We start from the raw sequence: 16,236 nt of genomic DNA, 5'->3' as shown, positions 1-16,236 counted from the left end.
CAATATAATCATTCCATGTTCTAAATGACATATTGCTATTTTTTAATTCCTCGACTCCGGTAATTAATATATTGGTTTAGAAAACTAAATTCGATTGATAAATTCTTCATAACACGAATTGGAAAATTGATTTATTTTTACCATGCCCGTTCATATTATCTATAGGAATATAAGATTCTATCAGGTAACGTTGTTCTCATTTTCAAGACTACATGTTTCTCTTCTTTTTCTTTTTTTTAAAAATAAATAATTTTTGAAATCGATGACATTTTTCAATTAGGCTTATAGTTTACGAGATATTGACGATTTTATCTGGCATTTTTTTTTTATATAAATTTTCGAATATTTTGAATTTGGAAAAAAAAAATTTCAATCTCGATTTACATGTTTTAGATTTCAAAATTTCGTGTCACATTGTGGTAAACAAATTTCGGTATTGATACGAACTACAAGAAAATGAAGTTTAAAAATTTTTAAAATTGATTTTTTTTTTATTTTTATTTTCGAATATTTGAATTTGGAAAAAAAACAAAATATTAATATGAAACTTTCTTATACGAAATATTTAAAAGAAAAAAAAGTAAATTTTATAATGTAAAAATAGATCCTGGAAGAAAAATAGCAAATATTAATATAATGAATGTCCATAATATATTTTAATCACCTGAAACAGAAATATCTCTATATTATTATCAATTATTTAATGTCTCTTTTTATTATATCTAAAAATTAAAATGTATGCTTAAGAAAATACTCCAGTTGTTCAATATAAAATTCGAATAATCTGTATTTATTACAGATAATTATATATTTTTTATAATATTTATTTATTTTGTTACTGACAATGCCTTTTTTTATTTGTATTTTAATGCTTTAGAATATGCAAAAACTGGATTATTTACTTTAATAAAAAAGTTAATTGTATTAATGGAGAATTATAATTATAAGAGCAAACAATAATGTTGCAAAAGGAAATTGTTTTGTTTATGTGTATTTAGTGAATATATTGAAGGATGTGTATTAAGATTTGAATTAATTCACTATTCTTGTTATATTTTATTTGAATGTCTAAATTAATTTTGGTTAGCATGATGAATATGAGATAAGCGAAGTCTGTTAATGTGTACAATTTTTGGTGATTTATTTATTTTAATTTTTATGTTTCCTTTACTCAATATTTCTAACACTTCATGTGGTCCTGTATATTGATTACCTAATTTTTTCGGTTTGGGACCTTGTAATAAAAATACACTATCTCCGATTTTAAAATTTTGAGGGTTAGCTTTGCGATCATAGTAAGTTTTTGATTTTTCTTTAGATTCAATTAAATTTTTCTGCGCGAGAGATTGAATATCATGTAATTTTGTAACTAATTTTACTAAATAGTCATCATAGGTCTCGAGTTTTTCTTCTTCCAAAAGTGGTAAACTTGAAGGTAATCTTGGTAATCTACCGAAAACTAACTCATAGGGTGTACATTTAGTACCTTCATGGACGCTTGTATTATAAGAAAACATAGCTAATTCTAATAAATCATCCCATTGAGTATTTTTATTGATGAATTGTTTAAGATATTCTGCTAATACATGATGCGATCTTTCTAATGAACCATTTGATTGAGGGTGAAAAGAAGTAGTTTTAAATTGTCGAATACGAAATCGTTTTGCTAATCGCTTCATAAGATTGCTCAAAAAATTTGTACCTTGGTCTGTTAAAACGCCTTTTGGAGAGCCAAAAGTACAAATGAATTTCTTTACAAAAGCATCTGCAATTGTACTAGCCTGCTGATTTGGTAAAGGTACTGCTACAGAATATTTTGTTAAGCAGTCTTGTATAGTTAAAATGCATTCATTTCCAGATTCTGTTGCTGGCAAAGGTCCTACTATATCCATAGAAATTTTTTCGAACGCGGTTCCTGGTGTATCAGTAATTACCATTGGGTTTTTAGTTTTTACTCGAACTAACTTTTTCAACTGACATTGTAAACAAGCTTGAATATATTTTTGAATGTCTAATTTCATATTTTCCCAAAAATATTTTTGCCGAATTCTATTATATGTTTTCGTAACTCCCTTGTGACCGCCTATAGCAGAGGAATGTGCTTCTTCAATCAAAATTTGTCTTTGTTCATTTGTTGCATATTGAACATAACCTTTACAAATTATAACTTTAGTACAAGAATCTTGAAAAGTTTCTTTAAGAATTAATTCGATATCTTGCCAATTTACGTGATTAATGACTGTTGTTTTTGCAATACTAACTGATTTTAATTTTAATTTTTCTGTTAAATTTTTAAATGATTCAATTGTTAATTTGATATTATTTGTTATTTGAGTAAGACTTTCACTTGATTCTGTAGTAATTGGTAAAGCAATGTGTAAAAAATTTCCTTTTTTAATTTCTTTAGCTTCATTAATTAACAAATTTTTGAATTGAGGAAGTTCATTTTGTTTATTTAGACTTCGAGAACCATTATCTAAAGGGACACCTGTTGTAGATAAAAAGTACGCATAATTATCTTTCCGCATTCTTAACTGGTCTTTACATTCCACTATATTAGTACATAAGGGTTCATCAATTGATTTTTCTAATTCACCCACGTTTTGTTCGTTTAGAAAAGGGTCGAGGGGGAACTCAGGAGGGGGCTCAGCAGGAGGGCGTTGACATTCATGCTCATTATTGATTTTTCTTTGAGTTTGTTTTGAATTTGAAATTTCATTAGGAAAATATATTTCCTCTAAATCGTCGGAATCACTTTCAAATTCTTCTTCTATATCTTCTTTTCTTTTCGATTTCGCATTATTTTCAATAATTTCTTCATCAGGAAAATCTTCAACACTATCATCACTTGAACTTACATATTCTTCCGCACTAAAAGGTTTATAAAATTGATTTTGTTTAATATATTCTGGATCTGAATTTTCTTCCGAATCTTCACTTTCGCACTCGTTATCTTCACTAATTTTACGCGTTTTTTGTTTAGAAATTGATCCTTTAGGCCTACCTCTTTTTCTTTTGATGAAATTTTCATCCTCATCTATCACTAAATCTTCATTATAATTTATTTTTTGCAAATTTTCGCGATTTCTAAGATTTCGAACGGATTTTTGAATAATTTCTTGATTTCGCGGACTTTGAATAGATTTTGTATTTTTCACATTTTTCGAATTTCGCACATTGATTTCACTTCGCCTTGATTTAATTTCATCGATTTTATTACTAGAATTAGATTTCTTTGATTTAGAATTTTTCATTTCTTCACTTGAATTTTTCACTTTTTCACTTGATTTTTGACACGAACGTTGCACTTTTTCTTTTAAATTCTTGAAACTAGTAGCTTCTTCTCTTAATTTCTTTGATTTTCTTCTAGTCATCACTGCAATACATTTATCACTTTCAAGATTTATCGGATAATCTTCATTATTAATGTTTTCACAAAGATTTTTAACTTTTTTATTTTTCGTACTCTCATATATCAAACTTATTATTTTTTTAACAAGATTTAATTCATTATTCGTAGATACACTTTCAACATTTATTTTGTCAGTAAATTCTTCATTACAATAAACACCATCATCTTCGATTTCATCTGAATTTTCGTTTTCTTCATTGTCGCCTTCTTCTTCTTTTTCTTCTTCTTCGTATTCTGGGATGCAGCGATCAAATTTTTTTACATAAGTTACTGGATTTCGGGATAATGCATCCGCATTAACATTCATTTTTCCTGCCTTGTATAACATCTCAAAATCGTATTCTGCTAATTTTAATTTCCATCTTGTTACACGAGAACAAGGATCACTTGATTTTTGAAACCATAATAATGGTTTATGATCAGTAACAATTTTAAATCTCCTACCATAGAGAAAATGTCTAAAATGTAAAACACAATATACAATCGCAAGGGCCTCTTTATTATAAGTGTCGTATTTTACTTCATGTTCGTTTAAAGATCTTGACGCATAAGCAATGGGCATATCTTTACCAATTTCGCCTTGTGATAATATGCCGCCAATAGCATAACCGGATGCATCAGTTGTAAGAATAAAAGGTTTTTCAAAATCTGGTCTTTGTAGGAGTGGTTCTTCGCAAAGTTCATTTTTTAAAATTTCGAAAGCTACTTGTTGTTTATCTGTCCATTGAAAAGTTACGTCCTTTTTCAAAAGTTGTGTTAAAGGTCCAGATTTTTTAGAAAAATTATTAATGAATCTTCGATAATAACCGGCAAGTCCTAAAAATTGTTTTATATTTTTCACGTTTTTGGGAACTGGAAAATTTTTAACAGCAATTATCTTTTTCGGATCAGGTCGGACTCCATTTTTATCAATTATGTGTCCAAGATAAACTACTTCGGGTCTGAGAAATTCGCATTTATCTGGTTGCAATTTTAAATTTGCGTTACACAGTCGAGACATAAAATTATCAAATTTTTCTTGATGTTCTTCAAGAGTATTTGCAAAAATTACTACATCATCAAGGTATACAAATAAATCTGTACCAATAAGACCGGATAGACAACAATTCATTAATCTTTGAAAACAACTTGGCGCGTTCTTTAAACCGAAAGGCATACGGTCAAATTCATAATGACCATATGGGGTTGAAAAGGCTGTTTTGTGAGAATCTTTTGGGCTCATTTTAATTTGATGAAAACCGGAAGCTAAATCAAATACAGAGAAGTATTGCGCATTTCCAAGGGTCTCGAGCACTTCGTTTATATTCGGTAGCGGAAAAATGTCGGTTATTGTTTTTTCATTTAATTTGCGAAAGTCTAATACCATTCGCCATTTTTTATTTCCATGACTGTCATTTTTTTTAGGCACGATCCATACTGGTGTATTATATGGGGATTGAGAAGGTTTGATTATTTTATTTTTTAAAAGTTCACTTGTTTGTCTTAAAAGTTCTTCTTTATGCACTGGGGGAAATCTGTATTGTCGCGTGAATACTGGTTCGTCATCTTTAGTAGGGATGTTATGTTGGAGAACATTGGTAGCTGTTAAATATTCACCTGGTAAATGAAATCTTTCAGAATATTCCGCGATTAATGCTTCTACATGTTTTAATTCATCTGGTTTTAAATGATCTAAACGAAGTGAATCTAATATTTTTTCAATTCTTTCTTTACCCGTAATATTATAAAATCCAAATTGCTTATCGCACAAGGTTTCTGAATATACAAAATTGTCAAATAATTTTTCCGCGGTGTTATTTTCAATATTTATTTTATTATTTTTAATTTGATTTGTGTCAGAGGAGTTATTAAAAATTTCGTCATATTCTTGTAAAATTACTTTCGGAATTTGTATTTTTACTGAATTTGATAGAGTATTTGCTGCTTTTACGTATGCTTTACCATTATTATTTGTGACTATAGCGTTTCCTATGTAAACTCCAGGTTCAGTATTTAAAAGTGGAACATATCCTTCTTTTAAATTAGAATTTTCAACAAATAAAAATATGTCAGATATTGATCGAGGTGGGAGAGTAATAAAATTTCTTGATGCGAAATAGAACATTTTTCCTTTAACTTCTAAACATTTTTCAGCATAATTAATTTTGACATTATTATCTGTAAAATATTCTGATCCTAAAACTCCATCTTCTTCTATGGGAACTTCATTAGGTATTATGTTAAAAGTTGTGGGATAACCGAAAATATTTAATTTTGTTTGTCCTAATGTGTGTACTGGGTGTTCATTTATACCTGTTAATTGAATTTTCTTTAATTTATTTAAAGTCATTGTAGAATCAAGCATTTTTTCTTTTAAAAGATTTAATCCTGCTCCTGTATCAATCATTAAATGAAGTGGTTTAGAAACTGTATTAACATAAATAGATGGTATCATATTTCCTTTAGTACAATTGATTTGAATAGTTTCTAAATGTTCAGATATTTGCTTTTTAGGCACGCTTTTTCTGTTAGCACCTGTCCCATCGTACCCGATATGGGAAGGTATTATTCGTTTCCCTGGTTCATTAAAGTGGATGATCGATACTGTTGACCTTGATTATAATTATTATATTCTCTTTTTCTGCAATTTTTAATAACATGCCCACGATTTTTGCAATATTTACAAGTAACATTAAAAAATCTGTTTTGTTGATTAGTACGAAAATCATTTTTATTTGGAAATTGTGAGTTTGTTCTATTATGTAAATTTTGGGGAAAACCCGAAAATCGTAATTGTAAAGGGGAATGCTTTTGTTCACTAAACGAGGGGGACATCCCTCTTCTTAGATAATAGACAGGTGGTCTCTGCTTCATGCGGAATACGGAGCGCTGGTACCTATGCTGTGCTGAGTATTGATTTTTTTCTGACCTACGACAAGTGCGTGAAGTATGTCCTTCTACATTACAATTTTGACATACTACTATATCTGCACTAGCAAATGTAATTTTTGCATTATTTGGCCTACAAGAATTTTCTTTTCTAAGCTCTACAACCGCATTTAATTTTCGTTCTGCCTCTAATGCTTTGTTTGTTGTTTCTTTTAAAGTTATGCAATCTGGAATTCGAATTTCTAATTCTGGACGTAGCCCTCGACGAAAACAGGATATTATATCTACTTCTAAAGTTTCTAACATCGTTTTGGATAATTTACCGTCTTTACTCGATAATCTGTATGAGTCAAAAATCTGATCCGATAATTCTTTTACTCGATTCGCATACGATATGACACTTTCATTTTCCTCCATAAAAATATTTCCTAACTCTCCTTGCAATTGATAGATACTTTTATTTGGTAAATATATCTTCTTTAAATGAGCTTCTAACTCCAAAATTGTTTTAAAAATATTTCCCGATATTGATTTTCTAACTTCTCCTATTAACTTTCCACGAATTAATTTTACTAAATTTTCCTCCACTTGGGATGAATCTGGCAACATTAATTTTGCTTCATGGCAACCTTCTATAAATGAAACTACTGGAATATTTTTTCCATCGAACACAGGCACTAATTCTAACGCCTCGCGAAGAGATACTTGTTGATTATTAGGTAACGACATAACTAAGCTTTTTATTTCACTTTTGTATCACTTTCACTTAGAATTTTGATTTGTGTTTATGAGTGTAAATAAAAAAATTTAATAAAGAAATTTCTAGATTTGTTGGTTCAAGGATATTTTTCTCTCTCATTTATATATTTGAAATTATTTAAGGAAAAATGATTTTTTTTTTATTTCTCTTTTTTTTACAACAAATGATGCACCAAAAATTATACTGTTAATGCATCGATTTTTATATTATAAGTTTAAATTCTCTTTTTTGTTCACAACGGACAATACACCAAAAATTATATTTTTAGTGCATAGTTTTTAAATTTATATTCTCTTTCTTGTTCACAACGGTAGATGCACCAAAAATTATATTTTTAGTGCATAGATTTTAAATTTATATTCTCTTTCCTGTTCACAACGGCCGATGCACCAAAAATTATATTTCCTCTGTTACGTCTCAAATAGAGAAATAACTAAAGAAATAATATTTTATTTTATTTGTGGCCGCTCGGTGATTCAGTGAATTCCTGTTTCATTTACAGAGCAGAAGGCTCTGAGCTAAGGGTACAGGAAAGAAAGAGAATAGTGATTTTTAATGACAAGGTTACAAATTTATTTAGACAAACATTTAGAGTTATAAAATTGATCTTTGAGAGAGAGTATCCTGAAGCAACCATTCTTGAAATAAGGGGAAATCAGCATTCCACTGCAACAAGGAATGTAAAGGTTACTACAAATTTTTATAAGGAATTAGGAAGGATTTAGATAAAAAGTATTACAACTTACCTTGAAAATTTAGATGTAAGATGTATGAAAAAGGACCACTGCTGTGTCCTAATTATGATAGGAACTTCTGGTACCAGATATAGTTTGAGAGCTCACAGGAAGGTTGACGGGCCTTGGTGATGACCACAGGTCCGGAGTTCAGTTGATTGAATCAGCTCTTCTTGACGTAGAAACTTTTAACACTTGACACAGAGATTCTTCTAAGTCGAACTTGAGTATGAAATCGAGCAGAGTAACAACGCTTGTACTAGATTTCGTATGTGAACTGGTACCAAATATGAAGTAGAAGTAACGTGTATGATGAAAAGTTCTGAACTGGTAGATGTTACACGTATGAAGATGTTTTGAGAACTGGTTGATGTTATACGTATGAAGAGGATTCCAGAACTGATCTCTCCATGAAAATGTAGTCCTTTTATACTGAGTTTTCGTAAGAGAATAGATAAAATTTTATTGTCCTACTATATATTTTCACCCTAATTTTGGAAGTCAAAGTTCAGTCCTTCTCTCTCAGTTGAACGTAAAAAGGGGGGTGTGAACCAGCTTCTTCAAGATACAAAGAGTATGACTATGATTATTCGCAGCTGTACTCTTCTAATGTGGTGATACCACAGGGGTTCGTCACATAGGATAATTGGAAAGAGCGCATTTATTACATCGTTTGATTTTAGCACATAGGGAAAATTAGAAAGGGATCATTTTGTTTTGTGGGGGTGTGAGCTCTTCTGGTATCATAAAAGATTTCTCGCTTCTATTTGTATGTATACAGAAATAGAAATACAGTAGATTGTCGTAGAAGGATACAAAACGCAGGGGTCTTTTATATATAAAAGAATGATGTTTAGTTGCGCGAAAAAGGGGCGGAAATTGAACATTTAAGAGAAAAGTATTTAGAGGCGTAACAAAAACACGTGTGTTTGTCGCAGAGACATATAACTCGGTATTGATTAAAAGGATTCTTATAATTATGAATGTAAAAGTTACGGTGACGTGACACCATATTGGATCCGCCATTTAAAATTTTTGTAAACTATCATCGGATTCGTTATCAGCGACCCCAAAAACCCCCGAGTGGCAATTTTCAAGTGAATTTAATTAATTTTATGGAATTTAGTCGCCATATTGGATCCGCCATTTTGAATTTTGAAAAAAATTTTCAAAAACGACACACGACATCGAAAAGTATTTGTTTTTATTGAAGTAATAAGCCTATGTCCGATTTTCTATATTTAAACTATTTTTGGTCAGACTTCAGTTGACAAAGAATGCCTCATATATATATATATATATATATATTAACGATTTTTGAAAATATTTCCAGAGAGAATAAAATTTTTCACGTTCACCACTAATATAAATAAATGGTTAGAGTTTGGAGTGTATAGTCGTTAACCTTAGTTTCTACTCTATCTCTATATAGAATAGTCGTTGCGTGGCGCAAACCGTTATTTGAGAAAGCAGAAAGCACACATTAGAAACGCTGAGATAGCTTCTCCCTTACGAGACCCGAGCTAGAGCCAATTAACAAGCTACTCGAGAAATCGACACTTCCTTTCGACATTTCTTTTTCTGTGTAATACCATTCTTTTTACTTAGATAATAATTATCGCACTTTAAGATTAAATTTCCCTTGAATGCCCGTAATAATAATATTTCAAAAAGCTCTTGACAATTCTGGAATTCAAAAATGTGAATAAAATAAAAATTTTATTTTTATCAAACAAAATTATTATTATTTATTTATATATTTATTTGAAACAAATAAACAAAACATAGTTATAAGACAAATATATTTTTTACTTAATTTGAATATTATAACAAATTTTTTAAAAGCATCAAAAAATTACGTTTTTTTTTCTAAAGTATATATATATGAGCAATTGATAATGGTCGACTTGCATGACTCGTATATTTAAAGAGAATATCGTCAAAAGTCGTTTTCGAGTTGAAATGCGCTCAAGTTTCATGGAATCGTGCTAAAATTTAAAAAGATGCTTCTCCAGAAATCATCGCATTTATGTCTGACATCGCGTGCAATGGAGACACAATTATCTTGTGGATTCGCCCTTTAAATTCAGAACGTGATCTGAAATATAAACTCGAGAAATATAAAAATCACAGGATCATAATATATTTTGTTTTTCTCGACGAAAAAAAAAAAATTTACAAAATTTGAAATTCAATTTTAATGCTAATCGGAAAATTTTATTTTGTCTTTTTTATATTTCATGTTGTTTACTTAAAAAAAGTATATATATATATATATATATATATAGGGAAAAGTAAATTGAGAATAAAATTGTAGGTTTCATTATGAAATAATTAAAAAGTGAAGTTTGATGGTTGACGAGGTCTGCGTGCTATGGCATTTGGAACACACAGCGAAACTCAGTTAAAGAAGAAAACTTTAAGATGAAAAGTCAAGCAAGAAAAATGAAAATTACAGAGTCCTTTGACTTTCAAGAATGCATAATGAATCGAGCTGAATTAAAATAATCTTAGGCAGAGCTTTTTTAAGCTTGATACGACCTTCTTTTTTCTTCCAATAACTCTCTAATGATCGCGTTAACAAACGAGTAAAAAAGAGTGCCGGTAAATTCTTTTGCAAAATTTCTTAGTAAAATGAACAAAGGGAATTTATAATATGGTATATAGCTGCTAATTATGCGCCTAATTCTTTGAAATATTCAAAAAATGTCAAAACAGAAATGTATATATTTATTTAAATTTTATCTTACATTTGAGGATTTTAAAACTTTAATAATATATAAATATTTTTAATTTGGAAAAGAAATATTTTTATATCGACTTCATTTTTTGGTTAAATAAAACTACTCAAAAAATATATAATTCTTGTGATTTTTGTATACATTTCGAATTTATATTTCAGATGACGTTTTGAAAAAATCGACAATTTTTGGGGGAAAAAATGTGCAGTTAAATTTTTATTGCTATAGGTAATTCTAAATTATTGAAGAATATAAAGTTTCGAATGTTTCTAAAATGTAGAAATATACATTTAAAAGCTTTGAACCTCTTCTTTAGAACTTCCCCCTTAAAACTTTTTACTAAAAAATTTATAAAGTTTCTAAACTTTGAAAAAAAATATCCAAGTTACACTACAAACTTTTTTTTTACATTTTTTATGTGAAAAGGTATAAAGTTTAATGCAAAAAGTATATATACAAAAATTAAAACTACAAATTTTATAATTAAATACAAATCGTATATAGCATTATATGAAAAAGCAAAAAATTTTGTTGCAAAATGAGTAATTTTTTTTCGAATTAATTTTCAAATCATTGAATAAACAAATTCGTCGAAATTACGTGAATCTAGTTGAATATTTCCATAAAAGTATTAGTAGTAAATGTCGTTTCATCAATTTATTTTTTTAAGGACATTTTTTATTTAATTTTCAGAATACCGTCGAATTGTAAATGAAGGGAAAATCACATTAATACTTTTGTAATAAAATATAAAGAAATTGTAAAAATTGAAACGAAAAATTTTATATTTTTCTTTTTTCGCTATGCAGTGAGAATAAAAGAACGAATATTTACATATTTATTTAAAAAAAAAATAAATATTAAAATTCTATTTTTGAATAATATTAAATCGTAAATTTTGAAAATAATTCACGTTTTCTTAATAAGACACAGACAACACCGAGATAAAAAAAATTGCTCACCGCATCAATTACCTCTTTTACCTGAGCAGATTTTGATCGTGGATCGGCGACCTGGACGGTCTCGTCGGGAGGTAGCCGCCAGGAATTCCTCTCGACATTAACGCTGGCGTTCATAGCGTTCTCCTCCTCCTCTCAACACCACTTCTCCTAGCCACTTCCTCAATTTCCGGGTCCCCAGGGTAACCCCCAGGCCACTCCTGGGGCCGAATTCCGGCCCTCCAATCCACAGTTTCTCACCTGAAACAGTTGACAAAAAAAAAACTGGTCAAAATAACTCTTGTTACTTTTGTGCATTATTAAGAGATGAAAGTAAAATATAAATTCTCGAGATTTCGATTCACATACTCGTGTCGCATACTAGAGGGAACATCATTGGGTTAATTTGAGATACGAATTTAGTGAAGGGAACCTGCGAAACGAGCTTCCGCTTCCGTATGCTTTAATGGGAAATGTAAAGTTGAAATTTCAACTGCACTGCAATAATGCCAAAAGCATACGGCACACATACATATACACAGACCCACACAGGTTGTGACCGAAAAGATAATTGAAAATGCTTCATAAAATTTCAAATTCAAAGTAATATTTGATATTCGCACCTAAAAGCAAAATGATTAATTTTGCGGTGTTAAATGTGCTCACACGAAATTTGTCCGATTTTCATTTTAGATCTTTATCTCAATTTTTTGTGAAAATTTCTTTTTTAAACAAAAAAAAAATCATAAGTAATATTAAATTTAAAAAAAAATTATTCTTAATTTTACAGAGTAATTTTTTGGCGTTATTTTTGAATATTTAAATATAATTCTAAAATTTAGTTTAATATAGATAATATTGAATAAATTACACAGGCCTACAAATTTTAGACCCAGAACCCGGAATAGTCATTTCCGATGTAATTTATCACGCTAAATCCAAAAATTGCAAGCAAATTGCTCTATCACGTCAGCATTTTGAGATATTCTAACCTAAAAGTGTAAAAATGCCGTTTTTGGCAATATTTGATACTCTATAAAATCGACAAAATTTTTGTTTAATCATTTGTCCAAATTTTTTAAAAGAAAGTATTATATTTCCCCTTTCAAAATTTTCTTGGCTCGATCTGATCCAATTTTTTTTCTCTGAGATACAGCCATTTGCGTTTTACATTGCATGAACTAAAATCCCATTAAAAAAGAAAAATATATTGCGAAGTACTCATGGCACTGAAAATTGTTACTCAGGGGGTTTTAAAATCGCTAATTACGAATGTGATATCAGATTCAAAAATCTGACATTCAATTCGTAATCAGCGACCCTAAAAACCGCCAAGTAATGAATGACAAGCGAATTCGGTAAATTTTTTAAAAAGTGTCCGCCATATGGGATTCGACATTTTGAAATTCAAAAATCTGACGTCAGATTCGTAATTAGCGACCTCAAAAATACCCGTGAAATAAGTTTCAGTGATATGAGTACTTTGCAATTTATTTTTCTTTTTGAAAGGGATTTTAGTTCATGTAATGTAAAACTTAAATGGTTGTATCTCAGAGAAAAAAATTGGATCAGATCGAACCTAGAAAATTTTGAAAGGAGAAATATAATACTTTCTTTTGAAATTTGGACCAATGATTAAAAAAATTTTTTGTCGATTTTATAGAGTGTCAAATATTACCAAAAACTTCATTTTTCACGCTTTTAGGTTAGAATATCTCAAAATGTTGACATGATAGAGTAATTTCTTTGTCATTTTTGGATTCAGCGTGACAAATTACATCGAAAATGACTATTCCGGTTTCTGGGTCTGACAAAATCCAAAATTTTGTAGGCCTGTGTTATTAAATAAAATAAATAAAATTTTGAATCCCTTAACTAGATTTAATAAGTTTGATAACGATAATGAGCATCCAAATAGATTTGTTTTTCCTTATATACAAAGTTATGATTCTGTTTTATATAAAATTTTCAGACAAACAAATTCAACTCTCATTTTTTCAATAGACAAAACTTTACAAAAAAATATTTTTCCACATAATTTTAATGATAATGTACCTTTTTTAAAAAAAACTTATAATGTTTATAAAATGCCGTGTATTAAATGTCAAAAATTTTATATTGGCCAATCGTTACAACATTTATGTGATAGAGTTCGTCAACACGAGTTATCCATTATAAATAAAAAAACTAATAATGGTATTTCTTTCCACGCAACTCGATATAGACATAATTTTGATTTCAAGAACATTTCTATTTTAAATACCGAAATAAATGAATTTAAAAGAAAACAGATTGAAATGATTTACATACAAAAAAAAATATTAATTCGGTTGTTAATTTTTATACAGATACTGCAAATTTAAGTCAATCATAGACTTTATTAATTTCCAAAATTCATTCTTAATTTTAAATACCTTTTTAAATTTGAATAATCGAATAGTCGATAATCGATTATTATCGAGTATCGAGTATCGATTACTATGAAATATCGACTACTACTACTACTACTACTAAATATCTATATCGACTAATACATAACCTACAAATGTCACGTTTTTATTTAAACCTGTTTAAAATCATTTTATAACAATGTAATCTTATAAATAACAGAAACCCTCTTTATGAGGTAAGTTTTACAAAATATTTTAATCACATTAAGGAATCACTCTTGCTAACGAAATCTAATTTTTTGCAGGTGTTTCTCTTTTTTATATACCTTGTGCGCCATAAATTATGTTTTTTCTAAAAAAATTTTTTCCACATTATTATTCCAAAATTGTGACTTAAAGAGGATGCTTAGGTATCGAAACGTTGTCAACCAATTTTATAACATCAATAAACATCAATAAAGACCGTAACTAGGGCCTCATAAAAATTATTATCCAAAATTGTACTAAATTCTAGAATAAATTGCGCCGAGTATTTATTCTTATTTTTAGAATTATTAGAATTTTTTTATTATCATATATTGTAGACATTTTATTTTATTTATATGTTTATTTGAAACATTACATAATAATTTTATTTATTTAAAATAAATATGTTGTTAATTATTGATATTTAATTAGATTGTGATTAATTTAATATTAAGTTTAAATATATATTAGTGCCAACTTTTAATAGATATTTCATTTTAATTAAGTAAATCATTAAGAAAAAAAATTCTTCATTAGAATTGTGTTAAAAATTCTATAATGAATAAAAAAGTAAAATAAGTTTCATAAAAAGCAAAGTTTACTAAGTAAATTATTGCGAGTTTGAGCGAAGCAAGCTTGTACAACGCTCTATTTAAATTACACATAAATTAAAAATCATTAAAAAGTTCATACTGAAATTTTGAAAATATGTTTTCCATATTCAGAACTAGAACTTTATTTTCAAAATAAATAAATAGAAAAAAAACTTTCTAATCTCAAAAAATTCCATTTGTTCATTGTTACATTTTTTTTTATAAATTAAATTTAATTACTATATAATTATTTAATTATTAATTTAAACTTAATTTAGTACTTTTGTACGAAAAAGCGTTTTTTTTTTTTTTTGTTTTCTTTTATAAGCTCGTTTATATTAAATAGAAATTAAGTAAAAATATTTAATTATAATAATTAATGAAAGTAAATTATTAAATTAATTATTATAAACCTAATTGGTTTATGTCCTCAATGACTATAATGCAAGAAAATTTCTTACTTACAAATTTCATATTGACTTCCGAATATAATTTACTTCATTGCGATTTTTATGGTATATTAGGTAAACTATTCGAGTAATGGTTTATGGTCATTGTTCGATTGAATATAGACTTTAAAAGCTCCATTTGTGTTCGAGGGATTTTTATAGGTTTCTATATAATATCCACACAATCCCATATCATTGTAATTTTTTTCAACCAGAACATTGCTGACAATAACTCTTTATAAAAAAAAAAAAAAAAAATAGCTAAAAAGTTCGAACGAATAAAAAAGGATTCGGTTATATATTTTTTTTTGTACGCATACATATCGCGCGCAGTCAATTCTGTAAATTTTGCCGAGTACTCGATCAAGTCTCTTCCGTCGATAGCGATAAAGGAAAATCCTCATTTTCACAATTTTTTTTTATTTTCTTTCAAGATGAATCAGAATAAACTACTTTTTGAAATTCATATATGATAAATTCAAGTAATATTTCGTTTACCAAGAATATATGTGAATATATTTGTTTTGATAGTATATCAATTATTATACAAGAAAATAGGTCTAAAAATTATGGATTTGTTTGAAAAGTAAATCTTTGGTAAATAATAATTTTACAGATATTTATGGATTTAATTAAACCTTACAAACTTTTTAAGCTCATAATTTCGTAATTATAATTATAGGTAACAATTTCATAAATATTATAGAATTATTACGTAAAAAATCTTTAAGCATTAAATATTATTATTAAACTAGCAAAAATAAACGCGCGCTAAATTGGGTATGTAATTGTTTGTAATAAAGAAATTAAAATTAATATTACCCTATCAAAAATTTATTACTGGCGCAGTACTGGCAAGTAATGGCGCCAGAGTTGGCACCAGTACTGGTAACCACTATTGATTCAGTACTGGCCAAATACTGGCAGTGTTGTAATTTAATGTATACGAAAAGAAAGCTTTAACTGTAAAAGAGATAAGTTTCACTCCAGGTAATAATTTTTTGGTATACTCAGGAAAAAGTGTCTAAAATTTTCAGTAACCCAACATAAATTAAATATTAATTAAATTAGTCAAATAACTAATTATTATTTTATTACATAAAAT

General features: G+C 28.2%; 1 protein-coding gene across 2 annotated transcripts in view; it reads right to left on the bottom strand.

The window, feature by feature from the left end:
* Positions 1–16,236, bottom strand: part of LOC127286918 (inactive dipeptidyl peptidase 10) — a 163,201-nt gene that overhangs the window by 48,035 nt on the left and 98,930 nt on the right. The window contains exon 2 of one of the 2 annotated variants that reach the window (XM_051313564.1): positions 11,490–11,714. In XM_051313564.1, the coding sequence (XP_051169521.1) occupies positions 11,490–11,591 (102 nt within the window). In that variant the 5' untranslated portion in view covers positions 11,592–11,714. The remainder of the gene's footprint in view (positions 1–11,489; positions 11,715–16,236) is intronic. The other variant, XM_051313565.1, reaches the window with a different exon arrangement.

The sequence above is a fragment of the Leptopilina boulardi genome, unplaced genomic scaffold (genome assembly GCF_019393585.1).
Source record: "Leptopilina boulardi isolate dan_hultmark-lab unplaced genomic scaffold, ZJU_Lbou_2.1 LbouV2_366, whole genome shotgun sequence".
Classification (NCBI taxonomy): domain Eukaryota; kingdom Metazoa; phylum Arthropoda; class Insecta; order Hymenoptera; family Figitidae; genus Leptopilina; species Leptopilina boulardi.
The sequence above is the reverse complement of the archived record's forward strand: the minus strand, read 5'-3'. Positions and strand labels throughout refer to the sequence as shown.